The sequence below is a fragment of the Neomonachus schauinslandi genome, chromosome 9 (genome assembly GCF_002201575.2).
Source record: "Neomonachus schauinslandi chromosome 9, ASM220157v2, whole genome shotgun sequence".
NCBI lineage: Eukaryota > Metazoa > Chordata > Mammalia > Carnivora > Phocidae > Neomonachus > Neomonachus schauinslandi.
The window spans coordinates 114,552,966-114,579,421 of record NC_058411.1 but is presented as its reverse complement, the minus strand read 5'-3'; the positions used below and the strand labels follow the sequence as shown (position 1 = coordinate 114,579,421).

General features: G+C 37.7%; 1 protein-coding gene across 1 annotated transcript in view; it reads right to left on the bottom strand.

Moving 5' to 3' along the window:
• NRG4 (neuregulin 4) overlaps positions 1–25,825 on the bottom strand; it is a 57,106-nt gene extending 31,281 nt beyond the window's left edge. Inside the window, exon 1 of the mRNA XM_044918296.1 lies at positions 25,722–25,825. Coding sequence (XP_044774231.1) covers positions 25,722–25,825 — 104 coding nt within the window. The remainder of the gene's footprint in view (positions 1–25,721) is intronic.
• Positions 25,826–26,456: the final 631 nt, after the last annotated feature.

Here is a 26,456-nt window from a genome sequence, read left to right as displayed (position 1 = left end):
GGCTCTTAGTTAAGTTGTGAGGGTGTCAAAATTTATATGTGGATTTTCAACTCTGTGGGTGGTCAGCGGGCCTAATCCTGGCCTTGTTCAAGGTTCAACTGTATTTAACTACAGAACAAAAACTAAAACAAATGAGGGAAAAGGGGTGGCAAAACAGAATAAAAATGTTATATATCCTGACAAAGTAGAAATTATACAATTTACAAAAATGAGGAAAGGGGTGAGGACTGAGAATTGAAGCATACATTGGCTAGTACTCAAGAGCATATAATTTGGGCGCCTGGGTGGCTCAGTTGGTTAAGCGACTGCCTTCAGCTCAGGTCATGATCCTGGAGTCCCGGGATCGAGTCCCGCATCAGGCTCCCTGCTCAGCAGGGAGTCTGATTCTCCCTCTGACCCTCCTCCCTCTCATGCTCTCTGTCTCTCATTCTCTCTCTCTCAAATAAATAAATAAAATCTTAAAAAAAAAAAAAAAGAGCATATAATTTAATGATGAAATACCAAGTAGTACAGAAGTATAAGCACATTAAGATTTTTTTAAAACACTACAAAAAAAGAATATTACTGTCTAAAACTTAAGGAGAGGCAGAGAAGAGGATGCATGCTGGTTTTCCATTGTTCACAATTAGGAACTAATAGATGCTACCTAAAGAAACAGGGCAGGGAGGACTTTTGAAAGATGACAACAACAAAATAACATGACTGCACTAAGACCAAACATATGTTATATCAATAAAGATCAAAGGGTTTCAAAGAAAAAGATGCTCATATTAACTCACAATACAAAATTTAACTCCATGCTGCATTTATGAGGCATATCCAGAGAAAAGTAATTCAGAAAGGTAGAAAATAAAAATTGAGTAAAGATGTATCTGGAATCGTGATCTTGATATTAGACAAGGTAGATTTCAGGCGTAAACGATTAAATTAGACAAGGAAAAATACTTCCTAGTGCTAAAAAATCTAACACACAATGAAGACATAATAGTTACTAATATCTTTGCAGAAAATAACACCAGCAATGATCATGATGTATAAACTGCAAGAGATAAAGGAAAAGATAGAAACAATAGTAGTGGAAGACTTTAATTTGCTTCTCACAGTCCTTGACAAATAAAATAGATTAAAAAAAAAAGAAGAATGAAGAACCAAGTAAGATTTAAGATAAATCTGATTTGATACAGTAAACTCTTTGCCCTAAAAATAGGGTAATCCTTCTATATAAATGCCCGAGAAATAGTAAAAAATAATAACTAAATATTAGACCACTAAAAACAAAAAGAAGAAATACTACAGATATCAGCCTAATAACTCGCAGGGGGAAAAAAATGGAGGTAAATAACAAAAGCAGCAAACAAAAGATCTAACTGGAAATTCCTTGGGTCAAGAGGAAATAGCAAAATTATAACATTTCTAGAAAACAAATATTATAACCTATGGAATAGTAAAGTTCATTAGTTCTAAATACTTATATTAGTAAGAAAGTCTGAGAACAATAAGATATTGTGATTAAAAAGATAGAAAAGGAACAATAAAATAATTCAAAGGTAAATAGAAAAAAGGAATTAATCAAGATAAAGGCAAAAATAAAATGAGTTAGAAAAACAGAAAAAAAAGAACAGAACCAATAAATAAATCTAAAAGCTGGTTCTCAGTAAAACCAAATAAATTTGGCAGAAAGCACATTGTGGTAGATTAAAGATGGCCACAAATTCTTTGTCACTCCTCTCACTGAGGTGTTTTTATTTCCCCTTCCCTCTCTAATTTTTATTTTATCTCTTTCCCCTCACTCTGAATCCGAGTTGGCCCTATGACTTGTTTTGACAAGCAGAATGTGGTAGATGTTGCTTCATAATTTTCAAAGTTAGGCCGTAAGAGATCTACAATTTCCACCTTCATTTACTGGAATGCTCCCTTTTGATCTCTGTGTGAGAAGTCTGATGACCCTGTTGGAAGAGAGACTTAAATCCACATGTTTTAAATGCTGCCAAACACCCAGCTGAGCACAGCCTCATAAATAACCCCTTCTAAAACCATCTGGAGGAGGTGCCTGTGTGGCTCAGTCAGTTAAGCGTCTGCCTTCGGCTCAGGTCATGATCTCAGGGTCCTGGGATCGAACCCCGCATCGGGCTCCTTGCTCAGCAGGGAGCCTGCTTCTCCCTCTGCCTCTGCTCCCCCTGCTTGTGCTCTATCTCTCTCTCAAATGAATAAATTAAAATAAAATCTAAAAAAATAAAAAATAAATAAAACCATTTGGAGAAGAAAAACCTAGCATCACTCTCCTTGAATTCCTAATCCACACAATTGTGAGCAAATCATAGTATGGTTGCTGTAAGCCACGGAGTTTTGAGATGTTACACAGAAAGAGATAACCTTAGAAGTAGGGTGTTGGTGTAAGTAGAAACCTAGAATGTGTAAGTTGGACTGGATTTTGAATCAACAATAGGAGGAGGCCTAGGGGGAAACAAGGGCACTGTTGATAGAGGCTGCAAGTACAGTGAGAAAACTGCTATTGTAGTGACTCCAGACAATACCACCTGGTGTGGAACTTCCTAGGTAAGACCAGTGCAAGTTCCCGTTCCATGAAATTATAGGCAAATATAATGGTTGTTTTTTAAGTTACTGGTTTTAAGAATGGTTTGTTATGTAAAATAGATAAGCCAAACTACAAATATATAAGTGAAGACATGATAAAGGAACTTAACCACAAAAACAGAATATTTTTTTAAAAATCATAAAAGAGTCTATTTAGATAAGTTATTTACAAATAAGTTTGAAAATCCAGATGAACTGGATAACTGTATAAGAAAATATAATTCACCAAAAAAGACCCCAGACAAAATAGAAAATCTAAATAGACTGATCTCCAGATAAAATACAGACCATTCTTTTTTTTTTTTAAGATTTTATTTATTTAGGGCGCCTGGGTGGCTCAGTTGGTTGAGCGACTGCCTTCGGCTCAGGTCATGATCCTGGAGTCCCAGGATCGAGTCCCGCATCGGGCTCCCTGCTCGGCGGGGAGTCTGCTTCTCCCTCTCCCACTCCCCGTTTGTGTTCCCTCTCTCGCTGTGTCTTTCTCTGTCAAATAAATAAATAAAATCTTAAAAAAAAAAAAAAGATTTTATTTATTTATTTGACAGAGAGAGACAGCGAGAAAGGGAACACAAGCAGCAGGCAGCAGAACAGGGAGAAGCAGGCTTCCCACCAAGCAGGGAGCCCGATGCAGGGCTCAATTCCAGGACCCTGGGACCATGAACTGAGCAAACACAGATGCTTAACGACTGAGCCACCCAGGCGCCCCCAGACCATTCTTTATAAAACAAATTTGTCAAGGAGCTATCCCTAAAAAACTAGACCCAGACAGTTCCATGGAGAATTCTTTTTTTTTTTTTTAAGATTTTATTTATTTGACACAGAGAGAGAGCACAAGCAGGGAAAGCAGCAGGCAGAGGGAGAGGGAGAAGCAGGCTCCTCACTGAGCAGGAAGTCTGATGTGGGACTCGATCCCAGGACCCGGGGATCATGACCTGAGCTGAAGGCAGACACTTAACCGACTGAGCCACTCAGCCTCCCCGTCCATAGAGAATTCTACCAAACTTTAAGATTAGATAATTCTAATACTAAACTTTTTTTTTTTTTTAGATTTTATTTATTCATGAGAGACAGAGAGAGAGAGAGAAACAGGGAGAGGCAGGCTCCCACGGAGCAGGGAGCCCGATGCAGGACTCGATCCCAGGACCCTAGGATCATGACCTGAGCCTAAGGCAAACGCTTAACCATCTGAGCCACCCAAGCACCCTCTAATACTAAACTTTTCTAATGAAACAGTTAAAGAAAAAGAAGGAAAATATTCAAATTCCTTCAATGAAATAAGGATATTATTGATTTCAAAACCTAACAAAGATTGTACTAATAAGAAAACTATAGGCCAGTCTCACTTATGCATATCAAAACAAAAATCCTAAATAAAATATAAACAAGAATCAGCAGACCATTAAAACACTAAGTGGGTTGTACTCCAGGAATAGAAGGATGGCTCAAAATCAGGAAATCTAATAATGATTTATCATGCAGGTAAAGTTAATGACAAAAAACACAATCATGTCCATAAATTCTGAAAAGGCATTTGACAAAATTCACCAACATTTTTTATTTAAAACAACATTTAATGAATGTGAGAGGTTTCACTTCTGGGTATGACTTGCTAAGATTCTACAGGATGACCATCACTCCCAGTGCCCTACTGAACACTTAAAAAGATTTGGACAAAATATGAAAAGCGATCATCTGAAGGTCCTGGAGAATGAACAGATAAAGACAGACGCTGGTAGCCCATTCATGCTAGTTTGAAAGTAGAAAGACAAGATTATGTAAGTTCCTATATTTGGGCTTTTAGCCTGGAGCTAAGTGCAGGTTAAGCAGTGAGTACAAGAGCAGAGTAGGGTCCTTGCATGGAAAAACTCCTTCTGGCCTGAGAAACTAAGAAAAAAATCCAGGAAGCCATGAATGCTGAAAGAATGAGAGAATCCCAAAGAATAAGAGCTAAAGAGGATTCCCCTACACACAGCTCTGACTGACCCCTGCTCAGACATGCTCAGAACAGATTCAAAACAACCTAGCTAAAAACAAAATATCGGAATAGACACTGAAGCTACCACACAAGAGACAGTTTATGGTGAACAAAGGAAACTATGCTCATCAGGGAAAAATAATAGAATCTAGAATCTCCACAATTTAACGTTCATAATGCCCAAGAAATAATCCAAGATTACCTAGCTATAAAGAACCAAAAAATTTCTTTTGAAAAGAAAAGGAGATGAACTGAGTTCACACTTAGATGAACCATATTTTGGAACTAACAGACTAAAAATTTTTAAGCTGCTAATGTATCTATCTTCAACAAAGTAAAGCAAGCCATGTTTCAAATTTCTCAGCAGAGAAATGGAAAATCTCAGAAGAGATACACAACAAACAAACAAAAAAAAATGGAAATCCAAGAACTGGAAAAAAAAAAACTCAACAAAATAGAAATAGATGAGTATTACTAAATATGATAAAATATATCTATCCCAGCCAAAAGTTAGCATCAGGTTTACTGGTGGAAATATTAAAGGCATTCCCATTAGAGTCAAAACAAAAACAGGACACCCACTGCTATCACTGTTATTTAACATTATACCAAAGGACCTAACAGTGCAATTATGTAGGGTATAAAAATAAAAAGTACAGGGACGCCTGGGTGGCTCAGTCGTTAGGCATCTACCTTTGGCTCAGGTCATGATCCCGGGGTCCTGGGATCGAGCCCCACATCGGGCTCCCTGCTCGGCGGGAAGCCTGCTTCTCCCTCTCCCACTGCCCCTGCTTGTGTTTCTGCTCTCACTCTCTCTGTCAAATAAATAAATAAAATCTCTAAAAATAAATAAATAAATAAAAAGTACAATTAGAAACTATTATTATTTATAGGTACTGTGATTGTATACCTTGAAAATCCAAGAAAATCAAATGAAAAACTCCTACAAATAGCAACATAATTCAATAAAATGATGGAGGGAAATATAAAGAAATCATCAGCTTTATTACATACAAACAATAATCAAAAGAAAAAAAGAAGCCAGTCATAATAGAAACAAAAGGATGAAATAACTAAGAACAAATTTAAGAAATATGTAAAACCTATATTAGGAAAACTTTCAACATTCTAGGTTAGATGGATTCACCATCATAAATGCATAAATTCTAATTTATGAATTTAAATGTTATCCCAGTATCTAAAAACAGAAATCCCTGAAGAAACCACAGGTAAATTCTTCATTGATGATTTTCTAGGACTCATATAGCCGTACTCAGAGCTATGATTTATTACAGCAAAAGGATATAAAACAAAATGAGCAAAGGAAAAAGCACATGGGGTGAAATCCAGAAGAAATCAGACACAAGCTTCCAAGAATCCTCTCTTGGGGGAAACATACAAGACATGCTTAACTCCTCCAGCAATGAATTATGACAATACATGTGACGTGTTATCTCCCAAGGGAAACTCATCAGAAACTCAGCAACCAAGATTTTTATTGGGATTTGGTCATGTAGGCACATACCAGGATTCCAGACTCCCAAAAGGAAAGTGGGTATTCAGCATAGACTACACTGCTTATAGGAACAGTTTAGGCAGTTTATATAAGTATAAGGAATATATAGAAGTATAAGTAATTGTTAACCAGCCAAGTTCACAAACACTACCAAGAATCAACTTTGCAAATAGGTCGTCCTAAGGACAGCAGTCTCAGGACTGCTATATTAACTCTTTTCTGCATATCTTGTATATTAGAAGCCTAATAATGAGTCAATATCCAAAAACCATAAAAGATTGATAAAATTAACTACGTAAAGAATTTTAAGACCTTATTCATGGGTAAAACTCACCAGGAGTAAAGTCACAAGTAACAAACTGAAAAAATATTTGCAACTCCTATCCAAGGCAAAAATATATTAAATCTTTTAAAAATACATATTATATAAAAAGCCCCAAAAAATGGACCCTGAAAAGACTACAACTTAATTGAAAAATTGGGAAGGTTAGAACAAACAATTCTAAAATCTGTATGGAACCACAAAAGACCCCGAATAGCCAAAGCAATCTTGAAAAAGAAAAGCAAAGCTGGAGGCATCACAGTTCCAGATTTCAAGCATTATTACAAAGCTATAGTGATAAAGACAGCATAAAACAGACACGGATCAATGGAACAGAACAGAAAACCCAGAAATGAACCCACAACTATATGATCAATTAATCTTCAACAAAGCAGGAAAGAATATCCAATGGAAAAAAGACGGTCTCTTCAACAAATGGTATTAGGAAAACTGGACAGCAACATGCAAAAGGATGAAACTGGACCACTTTCTTACAGCAGAAAGAAAAATATGAAAAATGGATTAAAGACCTGAATATAAGACAGGAAACCATCAAAATCCTAGAGGAGAACACAGGCAGTAACTTCTTTGACATCAGCCACAGCAACTCATGACTAGACATGTCTCCTGAGGCAAGGGAAACAAAAGCAAAAATAAACTACTGACACTTTATCAAAATAAAAACCTTCTGGGGCGCCTGGGTGGCTCAGTTGGTTAAGCAACTGCCTCCGGCTCATGTCATGATCTTGGGGTCCTGGGATCAAGCCTCTCATCAGGCTCCCTGCTTAGCAGGGAGTCTGCTTCTCCCTCTTGTTCTACCCGACCCCCCACCACCATATGCTCATTCTCTCTCTCTAGTAAATAAATCAATAAATCTTTTTTTAAAAAAAACCTTCTGCACAGCAATCAACAAAACTAAAAGGCAACCTACAGAATGGGAGAAGATATTTGCAAATGACATATCTGATATAGGATTAGTATCCAAAATATATAAAGAACTTATCAAATTCAACACCCAAAAAATAAAAAATCCAGTTAAAAAATGGGCAGAAGACATGAATAGAGATTTTTCCAAAGAAGACATTCAGATGGCCAACAGACACATGAAAAAATGCTCAACATCACTCATCATCAGGGAAATGCAAATCAAAATTACAAAGAGATACCACTTCACACCAGTCAGAATGGTTAAAATTAACAACATAGGAAACAACAGGTGTTGGCGAGGATGCAAAGAAAGGGGAACCCTCTTACACTGTTGGTAGGAATGCAAACTGCTGCAGCCACTCTGGAAAACAGTATGGAGTTTCCTCAAAAAGTTAAAAATACAACTACCCTATGACCCAGCAATCGCACTACTAGTTATTTAACCAAAGGATACAAAAATAGTGATTTGAAGGGGCACATGCACCCCAACATTTATAGCAGCAATGTCTATAATAGCAGGAGCCCAGATGTCCATCAACAGATGAATGGATAAAGATGTGGTGTGTATGTATATACAATGGAATATTACTCGGCCATCAAAAAGAATGAAATCTTGCCATTTGCAATGATGTGGATGGAACTAGAGGGTGTTATGCTAAGAGAAATAAGTCAGAGAAAGACAAATACCATATGATTTCACTCATATGGAATTTAAGAAACAAAACAGATGAACATAGGGGAAGGGAAGGACAAATAAATTACAATAAGAACAGAGAGGGAGGCAAACCATAAGAAACTCTGAACTACAGGAAATAAACTGAGGGTTACTGGAGGGGAGGTGGGTGGGGGATGGGGTAATTGGGTGATGGGCATTAAGAAGGGCACTTGATGTAATGAGCACTGGGTGTTGTATGCAATTGATGAATCATTAAATTCTACCCCTGAAACTAGTAACACACTATATGTTAACTACATTGAACTTAAATAAGAAATTAAAAATATTTTTTTTTAAAAGGTAAATGTGAATTAAGGCAACACTGAGGTACCCTTTCTCATCTATCAGATTAGTAAAAGTCCAACAATAGACAACACAGTTTGCTGGGAAATGAAGCACTCTCATACACAGCTGGTAGGAATGCCTATGCAGAGCACTTTGGCAATATCTATCAAAATTACAAATGTATATACCCTTTAACTAGACAAATTCTTGGAATTTACTTGCAATCTATAAAATTATGTACATATGCAGCATTGTTTGCATTAGGAAAAGAGGAGAAACAACCCAGATGTCCATCAACAGGGTTAGACAGACCATAGTAGTTGTGTAAAATACACTATGCAGTTGTAATAAAGTACTCTGTGTATTGCCATTGAAAGATTCCTAAATGTATTATGAAGTATAAAAAGCAAAGCAGAATACAGTGTTAAAACTGATTGAAAATAAGATTTCAGGCTGGTTTGGGCCTATATATTCATGAATATGATGTTAGAAAATAAGCAATAAACTTTTAAAATTGGTTACTTATAAAGGTTGAATAGAAAACAGACACTCTAGGGGAATGGGTAGAAATAAAAACTAGCACAGTATCCCTTTTTTATTGCTTGATTTTGACCGTGTGACTTTATTATCAAATTTTAAAAATGTCAACAGATTCTGTAACCAAAACTGAAGCAATGATTGGAGATTGTTGCTAAGTAATAATCTTAGCATGAGGTAAGGCTGCACCCCAGGCCTTTCATTCATATCTTTGCCAGACAATGGTAGCCAGCTCAGAGGTGAAAATGAGATTGAGTAAGTAGCCTTCCCAAACCAAGCCTGCTATTTCAGATGGCTCAAGTTAACTACCATTAAGTTGAAAGAAAAGGAATGGACTCAAAATAGAGGACATTAAGAGGCACCTGGGTGGCTCACTGGGTTAAGCATCTGACTCTTGACTTTGGCTTGGGTCATGATCTCAAGGTTATGAGATTGAGCCCTATGTCGAGCATGTAGCCTGCTTGAGATTCTCTCTCCCTCTCCCCTGCCCACCCTGCTGTCCCCAACACCCGCACATGTGCTCTCTCTCTCTCAAAAAAAAAAAAAAAAAGAGGACATTAAGTGAAAAACCTGAACCTTTTAAGTAAAAATTGTTTATACAAGATCATTAGTGTGGTTACCTGCACTGAACTGAGTAAAAATAGAGAAATATCTAGAGCCTAGTAAATTTTTGAGTGGATTGCATTACCAAAGAAACCCACAAGCCTGACCTGTAAAAGCCCTGTTCAAATCCTTTAGCAATCCCTAGACCTCCAAATCTAAACAGCAGGAAGTATGATGAAACTCTGTAGTCCCCAAGAAGGATGAATGGTAGCAGAATATGCCACCCCAAAATATGCCACTCTGACATAAGGATTATTTTGAGCTGAAGGCAATTGAGAAGAAACAGTCACAAGAAAAACTCTCTGCCCTCCCCTTCTCTACCAGGAAGAATAGGAGTATTGTTAGTCACCAGAGACAACTCTAGACTCTTATCAACCTGGAGGTGACACGAGAGGAATCTATATAACAAAGCTTACTAACCAGCCCTTACCCTTCATTAGTTTTCCCCATATATTTACCTTCCCATGCAGTGCCACCCTTTAAAGCCTAAAATCCCTTTCTCTTTGTCTTATTACTTTTCTACAAATTTATTGTCCATTGTTCAGATGCTATATGAGCCCCAGGTTCTAACTATTCCTTTTAATTACGCATCACTGGGTACTCTCATTTGTATGTGCTATGTATGCATTAATAAACTTCCATTTGTTTTTCTCTTGTTAATCTTTGTCAGTCTAATTTTCAGGGCTCCAAGCAATGAATCTAAGATGGGTAGAGGAAAAAAACTGTTTTCTCTCCCCTACAGGACATACTCTGCAGTGACTACCTCAGCAGTGGCCTTAGAAATATGCTTAAGGAAGACCAATTCAACAGGGCAGAACCAGGGCCATAGAGGTCAAGTGATTTGCCAGGTCCTCCCAGAGGAGCTTCCAGAATGGCTAACTAAGGGATTTACTTCACTTCAGAGCAGGAGGGTTTCACAACTTTTATTAAGGAGAATATGATAACTGCTATGGACCAGTAACTATTTTATGTTTCCTATTATTTTTCCTATTTTTCTATATTTGGAATTTATCCCATTCCCATGCCACATTGTATGTATAAAAGGGAAGGGATGGCTAACAACTTTTAGTTTACTGATTGCTGGATAAGGAGCCAAATCTGGATCTTCTGGATAAAACTATGTTACCCAGAGATCTAGGCTTCAAATTGGATGGGAGCATAGGTGAGAATGGTTTGAATATATATTTGGATAGTTAGTGGGAGAGAATGATTTGTCTCCCAAAATCCATTCTCCACTTCTACTAACAATGGAACCCACAGGAAATGGCTATTCTAGTATATGGGTAACCACTGCCATGTGAACACAACACTGCAGAATATGACATACATACCACCTATTGCCAGTTATATGCTGTTCAAAGAACACTCTAAAACCTGTTACTAGCAAGGAGTCTTCAGATCACATTATGACATCTGTGACATTCAACACTACTTAGATGCTTCAATAATCAAGAGCAAGAAAATATACATGAATTTCAGAGGTACCATGGATGCCATATAAGAAGCATGTTTGGTGACAATAATAGACAGATGTTCTAAAGTTCTCAAAGTGCCTCCATCACCAAACTGTTTGATAGTGACCTTAACATTACCCTGGCTATCAAGGCAGTTCAGAATGTGAACCAAGCTTTGTAACATGTATAAAGACTGAGCAGCTAGGTGGGAGAAGTTCTACAATTACAGTATGTGTCAAAGAGGGGTCCAGCCTCAAAGAGATTGACTCTTACACAATTCCTTCTAATGTTCTTTCTTTTGTGTTGAAACATTTCCCAGAGTTCATAGGTGACAAAGCTTTTTAGCATATGAAATTTCCTGAGTCTCTTGACAAACACAGGTCCTAGATGAATAGAGAACTGTTTATGTTCTATATGTCACACTGGACATTAACTCTATAACTGGTATAAAATGGATGATGCCAAGGACCCAACAAGTGATATTAGCTCCAACCTGAATCAACAAATCTATGTCCTTTTTTATATCAGGAGAAGCTAACTGGAAAGAGACAGTCTACACAAAGGGACCACAAAGATTCTGGGTTAATGACCAAAGATGTGAATTTATTCTAGAAGGTGCCAAACACAAAATCCTGCACCAATTTCTTAAGCTACAAGAGTGCCACTTCTGCTTCAACTCAAAGCAATGTGGATCCGTTGAACTGCCAAGAATATCATATTTCTGCTCTCTCCATTCCTTTGTGTAGATCCAAGTTTCCATCTGGTTTGTTTACTTTTGCTGATGAACTTCCTTTAACATTGTATAGTGACACCTAATAATAATGAATGCTCTCAGCTTTTGCTCATCTGTAAAAATCTTAGAATGTGAACTGACTTTTTGGCTATTACTCCTTCAAATATTTTTTTCTATTTCCTTTCCTTTCTGTGATTCCTTATCACATGTATGTTGCATCTCTTGATATTGTCCCACAGGTCACTGAAGCTCTGTTCTTTAGTCTTTTTTCTCTCTGTACTTTATTTTGGAAAGTTTTTATTGCACTGATCTTGATTTTCTAGCATCTAATTGTTAAGTCAATCCAGTGAACTTTTCGTTTTAGATATTATACTTTTCAACTTTTAGAAATCTACTTTGATCTTCGGTTCAGGTTTTCCTTTAAATTCATAACATATTATAATTGTTTTAAAACTCTCGCCTGCTAATTCCTTATTAGTGATCTAATCTCTGGCATTTCTAGGTCTGCTTCTTCTGACTGATTTCTTAATCATATTTTCCTGCTTCTTTATATATCTAGTAATTTTTTATTGCTTGCTGAACAATATGAATGTCCTTGAGTGCTGGCTTTTGTTGTCTTCCTTTAAAGAGTGTTGGACTTTGCTTTGGGAGGCAGTTAAGTTACTTATGAACTGAACTGATCCTTTCAAGCTTTTATTACAGCTTTTTTGGGGGTAACTAGTCTTTAGACCTATGTTAGCCCTAATACCAAAGAGTGGCTCAACTGAATGCTCTGAGTTGGATACTCCATTCTGGCTGGTTGGAGCTTAAACATACCTGAATGCTGCCTTAGCTCTGCGAATTGTTCAGCTTATAGGTCCCAGTATTTCCTTGCCCAGGACTGTACATTTTCACGCCACACTACATACTACACACGTGCAACACAGCATTCAGTAAGATACGCAAAATGAATCACTATGCAGATTTCTGGAACTCTTTCTCTAGACAGCTTCTTTTTCTCTTGCATTCTAACCCACGAATTCTAGTCATGTCAGTCTCCCTGACTTTTGATCTCTTTCCTAGAGAGAGTCTAGATTTTATGTCCCTCCCTACAGTACTAACTCTTTGCTTTAACAGTAGGATAACCTGGCTTAACTGAAACTCTAAACTCTGTCTCCCCTATTGTGGCAGCAGCTGAAATCTCTATTCTATTTTTCTTAGCCTTAGCAGGGCCTTCTGCAATTTTCCCTATGCATACAGTTCAGGATAAACCAGACATCTGGGCAATTTACATACAGAGGTTGGGTTCCTGCTCTATGGCTCTCTCCAGGATGTCCCTCATCAATTTCCAGCTTTGATGATTACCTGGACGAATACCTATTCTATTCAGTTTTATCCACTTTAAGTGGCACTTATTAGGGCTTCATCTCATGCAAATAACCCTAAAAATTGGAAACTCACCCACTGATATTCCCTTCTCCAAAGTGTGAACACTTTTTCTGTTTCGGCTACTTTTAGTTACTCTCCAATGCCCTTGTACAGTGTTATTTATGTTTGTACAGAGTTTATAATTTTTACCTTTAAAGGGAAGTAGTTTAAGCCTGATATGAGCTACTCCAGGTTTACACAAAGCAAATGGTTTTAACCAGAATTTATATTGATGATGATCAAGCTTGAAAGGACCTTAGGGATTTAAAATTTAAGTATTTTTTCTAAGACTAAAGCAGAAGAATGGTGTACTAGACACAAGAATCATATTCCTGAAAGATGGGGACTAGAAAAAGGATACTTAAAGAAAAATAAGCAATTCAAGAATATGTAACACTCATAATACACTTCCACTGTATTTAGATTGTTATCAAATACAAGGGAGCAACTGTGAGATGCTCAGTAATACTTAGAAATGAAGGAAACAAGATTACTTAATGCAAGTTAAATTATAAAGTCAATGAATCAGACTTGAACAAGCAAAAGTCTTTTAAACAATGGAGACTGACTGAATATGCATTAACATATCTAAAGAAAGGAGGAGTTGTTGGTCAACAAGGGAAAGGAAAGGCTCAAAGGGGAACATTAGTAGTACCCTTCTAAACACTGCCCAACAGAAAGTTGTGGCCAAGACTTCAAGTATTACAATTACAGTGGTAGGCAAGATTATTACTCTTGTGGAGGTGAATGCATCAGACTAGTTGTAAATATGTAAATATAAAATCAAATTATATAATTTTTGTTTCTACTCTATGCTCACACAGGGATGGTAAGAAATAATGAATGACAAAGGGGAATTAGGAAACTTTGAGATGATGGATATGTTATTTATCTTGATTGTGCATGTGGTTTCATGGCTCTGTACTTTTGAGTCAAAACTCAAAACTGTACACTTTAAATATACAGGTATGAAATATACCATAAACATGCCATAATAAAATGTAAAAAAAAATTCATGTAGCTTACCATATTAGTCAAATAAAAGAAGAAAATCATATGACCATTTTGATAGGCACAAAAGGCATTTGATAAAATATGAAACTCATTCATGATAAAACTCTCGGCAAAGAATAAAAGGGACCTTCCTAAATCTGTTAAAGGATATCAAAAAAACTACAGCTGATATCATACTTAATGATGAAATATTGAGCTTTCTTTCCTTAAAATGAGAAACAAGGCAAGGATGAGTATTCTCACCACTTCTATTCAATAAAAATACTATAGATTCTAGCCAATGCAATGCAGCGAAAAAGGAGAGGAAAGATAAAGATTGGATAGAAAGAAGCATAACTGCCATTTTTAAAATGACAAGATTGTAGATTTTATAGCACTATTTACATACACAACTATCATAACTAATAAATGAATTCAGCAAGACCATTTTACATAAAATCAGTATAAAAATAATTTTATTTCCATATACAAGCAGTTAGCATTAGGAAAATGAATTTTTTAAATGCCATTGAAAATATCATCCAAAAATATCAAAATAGCAATTTTTAAAAAACTAATGAAAGATATGCAAGGCCACCACACTAAGACCACTAAATAGATACTGCAGAAAGAAACTTAAGAAAACATAAATAGGGATGCCTGGGTGGCTCAGTAGGTTAAACATCTGCCTTCAGCTCAGGTCATGAACCCCCGGGGTCCTGGGATCGAGTCCCGCATGGGGCTCTTTGCTCAGTGCGGAGCCTGCTTCTCCCTCTGCCCCTCCCCCCGCTCATGCGCTCTCTCTCTCTCTCTCTCTCTCTCTCTCTCTCTGACAAATAAACAAAATCTTAAAAAAAAAAAAGGAACACATATACAAATCAAGGTACATAACATGCTCATGAATTAGAAGTCTTCACTTTATTAAGAAGTCAGTTCTCATATCTGACCTAAAGATTCATTACCCATCAAAATCCTTGCAGGACTTTTTGGAAGTTGACAAAGTTAATTCCCAAATTTATCTTAGATAAAATGGTGAACCAGATAGACTTGTCCATGCAGCAGCTTTGAATTATCTCAATCACTGATTAGTAGGTAATCTATGATTACTAGTGCCTCTAACCATCTGCCAGAAGTTGATGTAAATCCTCTTTAAAGGAATATCATCAAGAGCCTTAAAATATCTCCAGTTTTCATACACAATGTCTGACACACACACACACACAAATAACTACGTATATGAGTACTCAAGATAATCTGATAAAAATCAAATAGATGTTTTTCACAGAAATAGACACGCATTCTAAAATTCATATGAAATTTCAGGGAGCCCTAATAGACAATCATGAAGAATAAGGAAGTTGGAAGACTAACACTTACCAAGTTCAAAACTTACTACAAAGCGACAGTAATCAAAACAATGTGGCACAGGAATAAGGACAAACATATAGACCAATGCAATAGAATAGAGAGCCCCCAGATAAACCCTCACATATACGGTCAATTCAATAACAGTGCAAAGACCATTCAATGGGAAAAAAAAGAGTCTTTTCAGCAAAGCAAATGTTTTGGGAAAGCTCAATATTGACATGCCAAAGACCTTACCTTACACTATATACAAAATTTAACTCAAAATACATCACATCCCTAAACATAAGAGTTAAAACTATAAAACTCTTAGAAGACTGACCCAGGCGTGGCTCAGTCCGTTAAGTGTCTGCCTTCGAGTGAGGTCATGATCCCAGGATTCTGGGATTGAGTCCCGAGTTGGGCCCTGTTCAGCAGGGAGCCTCATCTCCCTCTCCTGCTCCCCCTGCTTGTGCTATCTTTCCCTCTCTCTCTCTGTCATATAAGTAAATAAAATCTTAAAAAAAAAAATCTCTTAGAAGAAAACAGAAAAAGTTTCATGACATAGAATTTGGCAATGATTTCTTACATATGACAACAAAAGCATAGACAACAAAAGAAAAAATAGAAAAAGAGGACTTAAAATTAAAATCTGAGCACCTGGGTGGCTCAGTGAGTTAAGGGTCCGCCTTCGGCTCAGGTAGTGATGCTGGAGTCCTGGGACTGAGAACCGCATCGGGCTCCCTGCTCAGTGGAGAGCCTGCTTCTCCCTCTACCTCTCACCCCACTCGTGCTCTCTCTCACTTTCTCTCTCTCATTTAAATAAATAAAATCTTTTTAAAAATTAAATTAAAATCTTCTGTGCATGAAATAGCATTATGAGCAGAGTAAGAAGGCAATCCACAGGATGGGAGAAATATCTGTAAATGACATATCTGGTAAGGAACTAATACCCAGAATTTATAGAGAACTAACAACAACAACAACAACAAAAATGCAATTAAAGTATGAGCAAAGGACTTAAATAGACATTACTCCAAAGAAGATCTACAGATGGACAATAAACACATTCATATCCATTAAGCTATTCTCAAAAAAACCCACAAAAACTAGAAAACAGTGTTTGTAAGGATGTGGAGACATTAGAACTTGTTTGCACTGCTGGTGGGAATGTAGAATGGTGCAGCGACTGTTAAAACAGTATGGCAGGGCCTCAAGTTAAACATGGAATTACTAGATAATCCAGTAATTCCACGTCAGAGTATTTATACCAAAGTGTTGAAAGCAGGATGTTGAAGAGATATTTGTACACTCATGTTCATAGCAGCATTATTCAGAATAGCCAAAAGGTGGAAACAACTCAAATGTCCCTCATAGATGAATGGATAAACAAAATATGGTACCTATGTACATAGAATATGATTCAGCTTTTAAAAAGAGGGAAACCTTTCAATATGCTAAAACATGGGTGAACCCTAAAGACATACTTAGTAAAATAAGCCAAACACACAAGGTAACTATTGTATAATTCCACTTACAAGAGGTACCTAGAAGAGTCAAATTCATAGAAACAGAAGTAGAATGATAGCTATCAAAGGCAGTAGGAAGAGGAAATAAGGAGTTATTGTTTAATGGGTATGATTTCAGTTTGGAATGATGAAAATGTCTGGAGCTGGAGAGTGGTGATGGTTGTACAACGTGAATACATTTAATATCACTAAACTACACATTTAAAAATGGATAAAATGGGGGCACCTAGGTGGCTCAGGTGGTTAAGGGTCTGTCTTCAGCTCAGGTCATGATCCCAGCGTCCTGGGATCGAGCCCCGCATAGGGCTCACTGCTCAGGAGGGAGTCTGCCTCTCTCACTCTCCCTTTCCCTCTATGCTCTCTCTCTCTCTCAAATAAATTAAATCTTTTTGAAAAGTAAGTAAATAAATAAATAAATAAAATGGTTAAAATGGTAACTTTATGTTATATATATCTTTTACTACAATACCAGAAAAAATGGATAATTAAAAAAATATTAGAAATCATATAAACCTCCAAATTGAGTTATGGTGAATAATAATCATACTTTCATATATATATTTATATTGTCATTGATACTGCCTTTCTTTTTTTTTTTAATGTTTGCTTCAGGTCATTTTCTTTTTTATTTGCAATTCATTAATAACCACATAAAAAGTTAAAACAAAATCCTAATCACCGCATAAAAGTTATTTACTGAGCTCGTAGTCCAAGATGGTGGAGGAGTAGGAGACCTAAATTTCACTGGGCCCCAGGAACTCAGCTAGATAGTTATCAAAACATTCTGAACACCTAAAATTCAACTGGAGAATGAACAGAAAAGCGACCATTTTCTGCAAGGTATGACACCGTACAGAGAAGTGAATCAGAGGTGATATATGGGAAGACAGACTTCGGGGAGAGGGAGCCTCGGCCAGCTGGCTACTGGCAAGTGATAGAGAAGCGGAGCACAAAATTGGAACTTTTAGAAGACGGCTCTGGTGAGGGACGTCGCTCTGGTGGCAAAGTGGTGGGGAGCGGTGTGGAACCCTCGCTGGGACAGTGTGGTCTCAGGACCCTCAGGGCCACAGGAAGACCGGGGCTGTCTTGAGTGTGGCAGAGCTCCCAGGTATTAGAGTAGGGAAGCCAGCTGCAAAGAGAGAGCCCAGTAATGGGCTCCTCAGCTTCGGGTTGCCATAAACCGTGATCCTCAGCACAGTTGGCCCATGGCTCTCTAGCAGGAGCCTAACAAGCAGCAGAACCAGGGAGGGTCCCCTTCCTCCCCCAGGAAGAGCGGTGCCAGGACGCACCACAGGAGTCTGCTGGGTTTGGAAACTCCAAACAGGGTCATGTGCCAGAGACAGAAACATGCAGTCACAGGCCAGGTGAGCACGGTGTGTGAATAGAGACCAGGGAGAGAGGAGTGACCGACTACTTTTCTCTGAGGACACACTGAGGAGTGGGGCCCCAAGCTCTAGGCTCCTCCGGGGCCAGAGATTCAGAGGCCAGCATTTTCATTCTCATTCTCTAAAGCTGCGCGGCAAGTCTTCAGGGAACAAAAGCCACAGAGCAAACAGGAGCAGATTACTTAGCCTGGCCCCTGGCAAGGGCAGTGCAACTCCGTCTCTGGCAAAGACATTTGAGAATCACTGCAACAGGCCCTCCCCCAGAAGATCAGCAAGAACATCCAGCCAAGACCAAGTTTACCGATCACCTAGAACTGCAAAATTCCAACGCAAGGGGAATATAGCAAATAGAATTCATAGATTTTTTCTCATGATTCTTTAGATTTTTGACTTTGATTTTTTAGATTTTCTTTAGTTTTTTCTTTTCCTTTTTTCTGAATTATTCTTTTTTTCAACTGTCTTATTAATTCCTTTTTTAAAATCTTTTTTAATTTTCATTTTTACAGTCATATTCTATCCCTTCATTGTATTTAACCTTATTTTTTGTATATACATAAGTTTTTCTTTCTTTAAAATTTTGAGATGCAGTTTCTCCTAAGAGACCAAAATATATGCAAAATCGAGTGTATGGCACTGTTCTATTCACCCACCTGATCACATTCTTTTTTTTAAATATTTTCTTCTTTCTTTTTTCAACCAACTTATTTTTTTAAATCTTTTAAAAATATTCATTTTTACACTTATGTTCAATCTCTTCATTATATTTACATTATTTTTGCATATATGTAAGTTTTTCTTTCTTTAAAATTTTGGGATGCAGTTTCTTCTAACAGACTAAAATACACCCAAAATCTAGTGTGTGGTACTGTGCTATTCACCAGCCTGATCATTTTTTTTTTTTCTCTCTCTCTCTTTTTCTTTCCCCCCAGTTTTGGGTCTCTTCTGGTTTCCTTAGTGTATATTTCCCTGCGATTGTTGTTACCCTTTTAGCATTTTGTTCTATCGTTCATCTATTCTTCTCTCGACAAAATAACAAAATGGAAAAACACCTTAAAAAATAGAATAAGAGGCAGTACCAACTGCCAGGGACCTACTCAATACAAATACTAGTAAGATGTAGGAACTAGACTTCAAAATAACAATTATAAAAATACTAGCTGGGAATGAAAAAAGCATAAAAGACGCTAGAGAATCCCTTTTTGGAGAAATGAAATCTGACCAAGTCAAAATAAAAAGGCTATTAATGAGGTGTAATCACAAATGAAGGCTCTAACTGCTAGGATAAATGAGACAGACTAGAAAATTAGTGATATAGAAGACCAAATGATGGAGAATAAAGAAGCTGAGAAAAAGAGAGATAAACAACTACTGGATCACGAAGGAAGAATTCAAGAGATAAGTAATACCATGAAGCAAAGCAATATTAGAATAACTAGGATCCCAGAAGAAGAAGAAAGAGAGAGAGGGACAGAACGTATACTGGAGCAAATTAGAGCAAATAACTTCCCTTATTTGGGGAAGGAAACAAGCATCAAAATCCAGGAGGCAGAGAGAACCCTCCTCAAAATCAATAAAAATAGGTCAACACCCTGACATCTAATAGTAAAACTTAAAAATCTCAGAGACAAAAGAAAATCCTGGGGCGCCTGGGTGGCTCAGTCGTTAAGCGTTTGCCTTCAGCTCTGGTCATGATCCCAGAGTCCTGGGATCAAGTCCTGCATCGGGCTCCCTGCTCCATGGGAAGCCTGCTTCCCCCTCTCCCACTCCCCCTGCTTATATATTCCTGCTCTCGCTGTGTCTCTCTCTGTCAAATAAATAAATAAAATCTTAAAAAAAAAAAAATCCTGAAAGGAGCTCAGGACAAGAGGTCTGTAACCTACAATGGTAGAAATATAAGACTGGCAGAAGACCCATCCACAGAGAACTGGCGGGCCAGAAAGGACTGGCATGAAATATTCAGGGTACTAAATGATAAAAATATGCAGCCAAGAATACTTTATCCAGCTAGGCTGTCATTGAAAATAGAAGGAGAGATATAAAACTTCCAGGACAAACAAAAACTAAGAGAATTTGCGATCACCAAACCAGCCCTACAAGAAATATTGAAAGGGGTCCTCTAAGCAAAGAGAGAGCCCCAAAGTAACACAGACCAGAAAGGAAGAGAGACAATATACAATAACAGTCACCTTACAGGCAATACAATGGCACTAAATTCATATCTTTCCACAGTTACCCTGAATATAAATGGGCTCAATGCCCCAATCAAAAGACACAGGGTATCACATTGGATTAAAAAAAAAAAAAGACCCATCAAGATGCTGTCTGCAACAGACTCATTTTAGACCCAGAGACCCTCCAGACTGAAAGTGAGGTGGTGGTAAAACATTTATAATGCTAATGGATATCAAAAGAATGCTCAGATGGCAATCCTTATATCAGACAAATTAGATTTTAAACCAAAGACTGTAATAAGAGATGAGGAAGGACACCATATCATACTTAGAGGGTCTATCCAACAAGAAGATCTAACAATTGTAAATATTTATAGCCCTAACATGGGAGCAGCCAATTATATAAGCCAATTAATAACAAAATCAAAGAAAAACATTGACAATAAAACAATAATTGTATTAGTGGGACTTTAAAACCCCCCTCACTGAAATAGACAGATCATCTAAGCAGAAGATCAAGATGGAAATAAGGGCTTTGAATGACACATTGAACCAAATGGACTTCACAGATATATTCAGAACATTCCATCCCAAAGCTACAGAATACTCATTCTTATCTAGTGCACATGGAACATTCTCCAGTATAGATCACATCCTGGGTCACAAATCAGGTCTCAGCTGGTACCAAAGGATTGGGATCATTGCCTGCATATTTTCAGACCACAGTGCTTTGAAACTCAAACTCAGTAACAAGAGGAAAGATGGAAAGAACTCAAATACATGGAGGCTAAAGAGCATCCTACTAAAGAATGAATGGGTCAACCAGGAAATTAAAGAAGAATTTAAAAAATTCATGGAAACAAATGAAAATGAAAACACAACTGTTCAAAATCTTGCCATTTGCAATGACATGGATGGAACTGGAGAGTGTTATGCTGAATGAAATAAGTCAATCAGTGAAAGACATGTATCATATGGCCTCACTGATATGAGGAATTCTTAATCTCAGGAAGCAAACTGAGGGTTGCTGGAGTGGTGGGGGGTGGGAGGGATGGGGCAGCTGGGTGATAGACATTGGGGAGGGTATGTGCTATGGTGAGCACTGTGAATTGTGCAAGAGTGTTGAATCACAGATCTGTACCTGTGAAACAAATAATACATTATATGTTAAAAAAAAAAAAGAAGAAGAAGATAGCAGGAGGGGAAGAATGAAGGGGGGGAAATTGGAGAGGGAGATGAACCATGAGAGATGATGGACTCTGAAAAACAAACTGAGGGTTCTAGAGGGGAGGGGGGAGGGAGGATGGGTTAACCTGGTGATGGGTATTAAAGAGGGCACGTTCTGCATGGAGCACTGAGTGTTATATGCAACAGTGAATCATGGAACACTACATCAAAAACTAATGATGTAATGTATGGTGATTAAGATAACATAATAATAAAAAATAATAAAAAATAAATAAATGCCTTTAAAAAAAAAAAAGAAGGTCCAAGCTAGTCCTAAAATTATTGGAAAACAATTACTTTTATAAAATAATAATTTAGGGCACCTGGGTGGCTCAGTCATTAAGTGTTTGCCTTCGGCTCAGGTCATGATCCCAGGGTCCTGGAATCAAGTCCCACATCAGGCTCCCTGCTCGGCAGGAAGCCTGCTTCTCCCTCCCCCACTCCCCCTGCTTGTGTTCCCTCTCTCACTGTGTCTCTCTCTGTCAAATAAATAAAATCTTAAAAAAATAATAATAATAATAATAATTTAAAATGTATCTGCCATTCAACTTAACTTAACCCTTAGTCAGTATATTCCTTCCTATTCTGTGTCTTCCCTGACTTCACTTCCTTTCGGGGTGTTGAACAACTCCAAGCTACACAACCCACACTGCACAGAGGGTATTAATCCCACAGAATGGCTCTGCAGTCTAAAAGCTGGTTCCTTACCAGCTCTTCCTGCCAATCAAAAGATGTATCCAAATAAATCTGCAAACCAGGAAGCAGGCACTCACCAAAACCCAATCATGCTAGCATCCTGATCTCAGATTTCTGACCACCAGAATTGTGAGAAATAAATTTCTATTGTTCATAATTCACCCAGACTGATTTTTTTTGCTATAGCAGCCTGAAGTAAGACTCTACATTTCTTCCCATCTCAGTGATTCTCCAAATTTCAGTACTCTTAATTCTTTCTTTCAACTTATTCAGTGCAGTATAAACACACCGTTAGTATACAGACAAATAGTAAGGGTAGAGCTGGATAGACCAAGTACTGTGACCACAACGCAATTAAATTAGATATAAACGTTAAAGGGTAACAACAACAACCCCACACAGGTTAAAGAAGAAATCACAGGGCGCCTGGGTGGCTCAGTTGTTTAAGCGACTGCCTTTGGCTCAGGTCATGATCCTGGAGTCCCAGGATCGAGTCCCGCATCGGGCTCCCTGCTCATCAGGGAATCTGCTTCTCCCTCTGACCCTACCCCCTCTTGTGCTCTCTCTCTTTCATTCTCTCTCTCAAATAAATAAATAAAATCTTAGGGGGAAAAAAAAAGAAGAAATCACACTGGAAAAAATGTCTACCTTAGAAATGAACAACAGACCACAAAATTTGTAATATGGAGCTAAATATTCGGAAAAGTTTAACTTAAATACTGTCTTCTAGAAAGGAAAGATAAAGATAAATGAGCCGAAGAACAAAGTTAACCACTCACATGACCTGATTTCACTTATTATAAAGTTATGGTTATCAAGATGGTTTGATATTCATGAAAGATAGAAACATAGATCAATGGAATACAATAGTCCAGAAATAGACCCATACATGTAGAATCAATTGATTTTTGACAAAGGTGCAAAATAAGTCAATGAAGAAAGGACAGCCTTTTTACCCAAGTAGCCATTACCAAAATCAAGATACAAATGTCAGTATCTTTTAATTATGAAATATATTTGTTCTGATGAGTATTTTTGTTCCATTTTATGAATACCACATGCCCTATCCCATTAGAAAGAATTCAGAATGAATATACTGTAAGATTAGGCAAAACTTGGGATTTGTACATTGTACTCAAGGACATTTCTTTAATTTAGTCCTACATGTATGACTTTGGCAAGTCAGTTAATTTCTCATTTTCCTTATTTTTCTATTTCCTTAGGTCTTCTTTCCCCCTTTTCTCTAAGGTTTTTCATGATGAAACATGAAAATGTAAATTAAAACTGTGGTCAGCAAATGTGGGGTAATACAAATGTTCTGTATGTTGTTATGGTGGTAGCGGTTTCATGGGTATAAACATTTGTCAAAATTCCTCAATTGTGCACTTCTAAAAAGTAGTTTATCATTCATAAATTATATTTTTGTAAATAGATTTTAAGATGAAAGAAAAATGTAGAGGCACCTCGTAGGTACAAAACAATTGTTGATTTGTTCTTCTATCTCCTTCTTTTTCACTTTATTAACTTGAGAGGAAAAACACTTACTCACTGATTCCCATAGGGAAACCTCTAAGAACATCTTGAGATAATTATGAGGTTATTTCTCTGTCTCCCCTCCTCCACACTAAATCTCAAAAATTATTTTTCACTTTCCTATGAATTTTACTTTAGAAAGATCTTTAATGTAGATTTTATACCTCTCATTTCAGTTAAAGAACAAAAACAGAGTAATTCATGCACATGCCACAAAAAATCTTGATGTTTAGGTGTTAGCTCCACTAAGGTCTACGGACATCATTGGTAGTAATATGTTGCTAACTCATGTATTAAAACAGGTTTATTGGGGCGCCTGGGTGGCTCAGTCGCTAAGTGTCTGCCCTCAGCTCAGGTCATGATCCCAGTGTCCTGGGATCGAGCCCCACATCCGGCTCCCTGCTCTGCGAGAAGCCTACTTCTCCCTCTCCCACTCCCCCTGCTTGTGTTCCCTCTCTTGCTGTCTCTGTTTCAAAAAATAAAATCTTAAAAAAAATAAAATAAAAATAAAAGTGGTTTATCGGGGTGCCTGGGTGACTCAGTCCCTTGAGAGTCTGCCTTCTGCTCAGGTCATGATCTCAGAGTCCTGGGATCAAGCCCCACTTCAGGCTTCCTGCTCAGCAGGGAGTCTGTTTGTCCCTCTCCCTCTGCCCACTGCTTGTTCTCTCTCTCTCATAAATTCTTAAAAATCTTATAAATAAGTAGATAGATAGATAAATAAATAACGTTTATTATCTCCCCCTTAAATCCTATCTAACCAAACTCAAAGGAAGCCAGCTAAACAAGTACTATTTTCAAGTCTTTTATTGATCTGGCTATATACTCCCAATGTGAAATCATATTATTTAAAACAACAGTAGCTAAGACAGCCTTCTTTTTTATTTGTTGACACCATTAGAAAAACTTAATGCTTCATTTTTTTAATATATCAAATGTAAACTTTGATACAAATGATAAGGGAACAGAAGGCTAGCTAAAAACAAAGCACAAGCTGACACCCTGCAACCTCCCCCCACGCCCAATCCTGGGTGGGATATGTGACATTCTTCCAGGACGTTCCCAACTATCTTAATGTTAATGCCTTGCTAGAGGGAAAAACAACCTTAACTTGACAATGGCAAGTCCTCTGGTATCCTGCTGAGTCTTCTTTAATATGATAATCCTTTTGAAACCTCCCTTTTCCTTACCTCTCTCAACTGCCAAGTATAAAATCAGCCACCTCTAACAACCCTGGGGCAGCAGCTCTTTCTGCCCAAGGGTCCTGTCCCTGTGCTTTAATAAACCACCATTTCGTACCAAAGACATCTCAAGAAGTCTTGGTCATCGGCGCCAGACCTCACCCCACTGAACCTCACCTATATTCCAAAACTACTCCACCAACAGTTAATTGTGCATTTATGTATTCTAAACTCAGCAAAATGTCTCATGTTGGGCTTTTGTACATTAGTGAATTCTCTACCTGTTTTGTCATTAATATTAAACATAGAGTGTCTTCCCTAAATTGCTAAAATCATACAGAGTTCACTGAAATGGATTATTATAAAAATCAGATTAGGCTTGAAACTACCACCAATTTTCAAAATAAACAATTTGAGCAAGATTGTGATTTGCTACTTTTTGTTTTAAAAGTATAATTTTGTTCTATATAAATAAGAAGAGCATTCCTCACACTTTTCATCTTATACTTTTTGTTCAATATTTATCACTTCTCAAAGACGTTAGTAGATAGTAAAAAATAAAATGACCCTCCCCCACATCAGTCCATTTCACTTACCTACAAAATGGGCTGGGAATAGTAGGTACCACATAACAAATCCCTCCATTCAGGCAAAATGACCTGTGACTGGGACCACAGGGCTCTTCGTGATCTAAACACATACATAAATTAAACAGGGAAAAGCAAACAAGCAAAAGAACTAAGTATCTTAGAAGTAATGAGGTTTTGGAATATAGGTGAAGTTCGATGGGGTGATGTCAGGAGTTGACACCTAAGAAAGAATTCTTGAGACACCTTTGGTGCAAAATGGTGGTTTATTAAAGCATGGGGATAGAGGGGCGCCTGGGTGGCTCAGTCGTTAGGCTTCGGTCTTCGGCCCAGGTCATGATCCCAGAATCCTGGGATGGAGCCCTGCATTGGGCTCCCTGCTCAGCAGGAGGCCTGCTTCTCCCTCTGCCCCTGCTTGTGTTCCCTTTCTCGCTGTCTCTGTCAAATAAATAAATAAAATCTTAAAAAAAAAAAAAAAAAAAGCATGGGGATAGGACCCATGGGCAGAAAGAGCTGCTGCCCTGGGGTTGTGAGGGGTGGCTGATTATATAGTATGGGGTTGGGGGAGGTATGGAAAAAGGAAGGTTTTGAAAGAACTTTCATATGCTAAAGAGGGCCTACAAGATAATGGAGGGATTGCCATTGTCAAGGTTGTTTACCCCTCTAGCAAACCATTAACATTAAGATAGTTGGAAGCTTCCTGGAAGACTGTCACACATGTCCCACCCAGGGGTGGGGGGACAT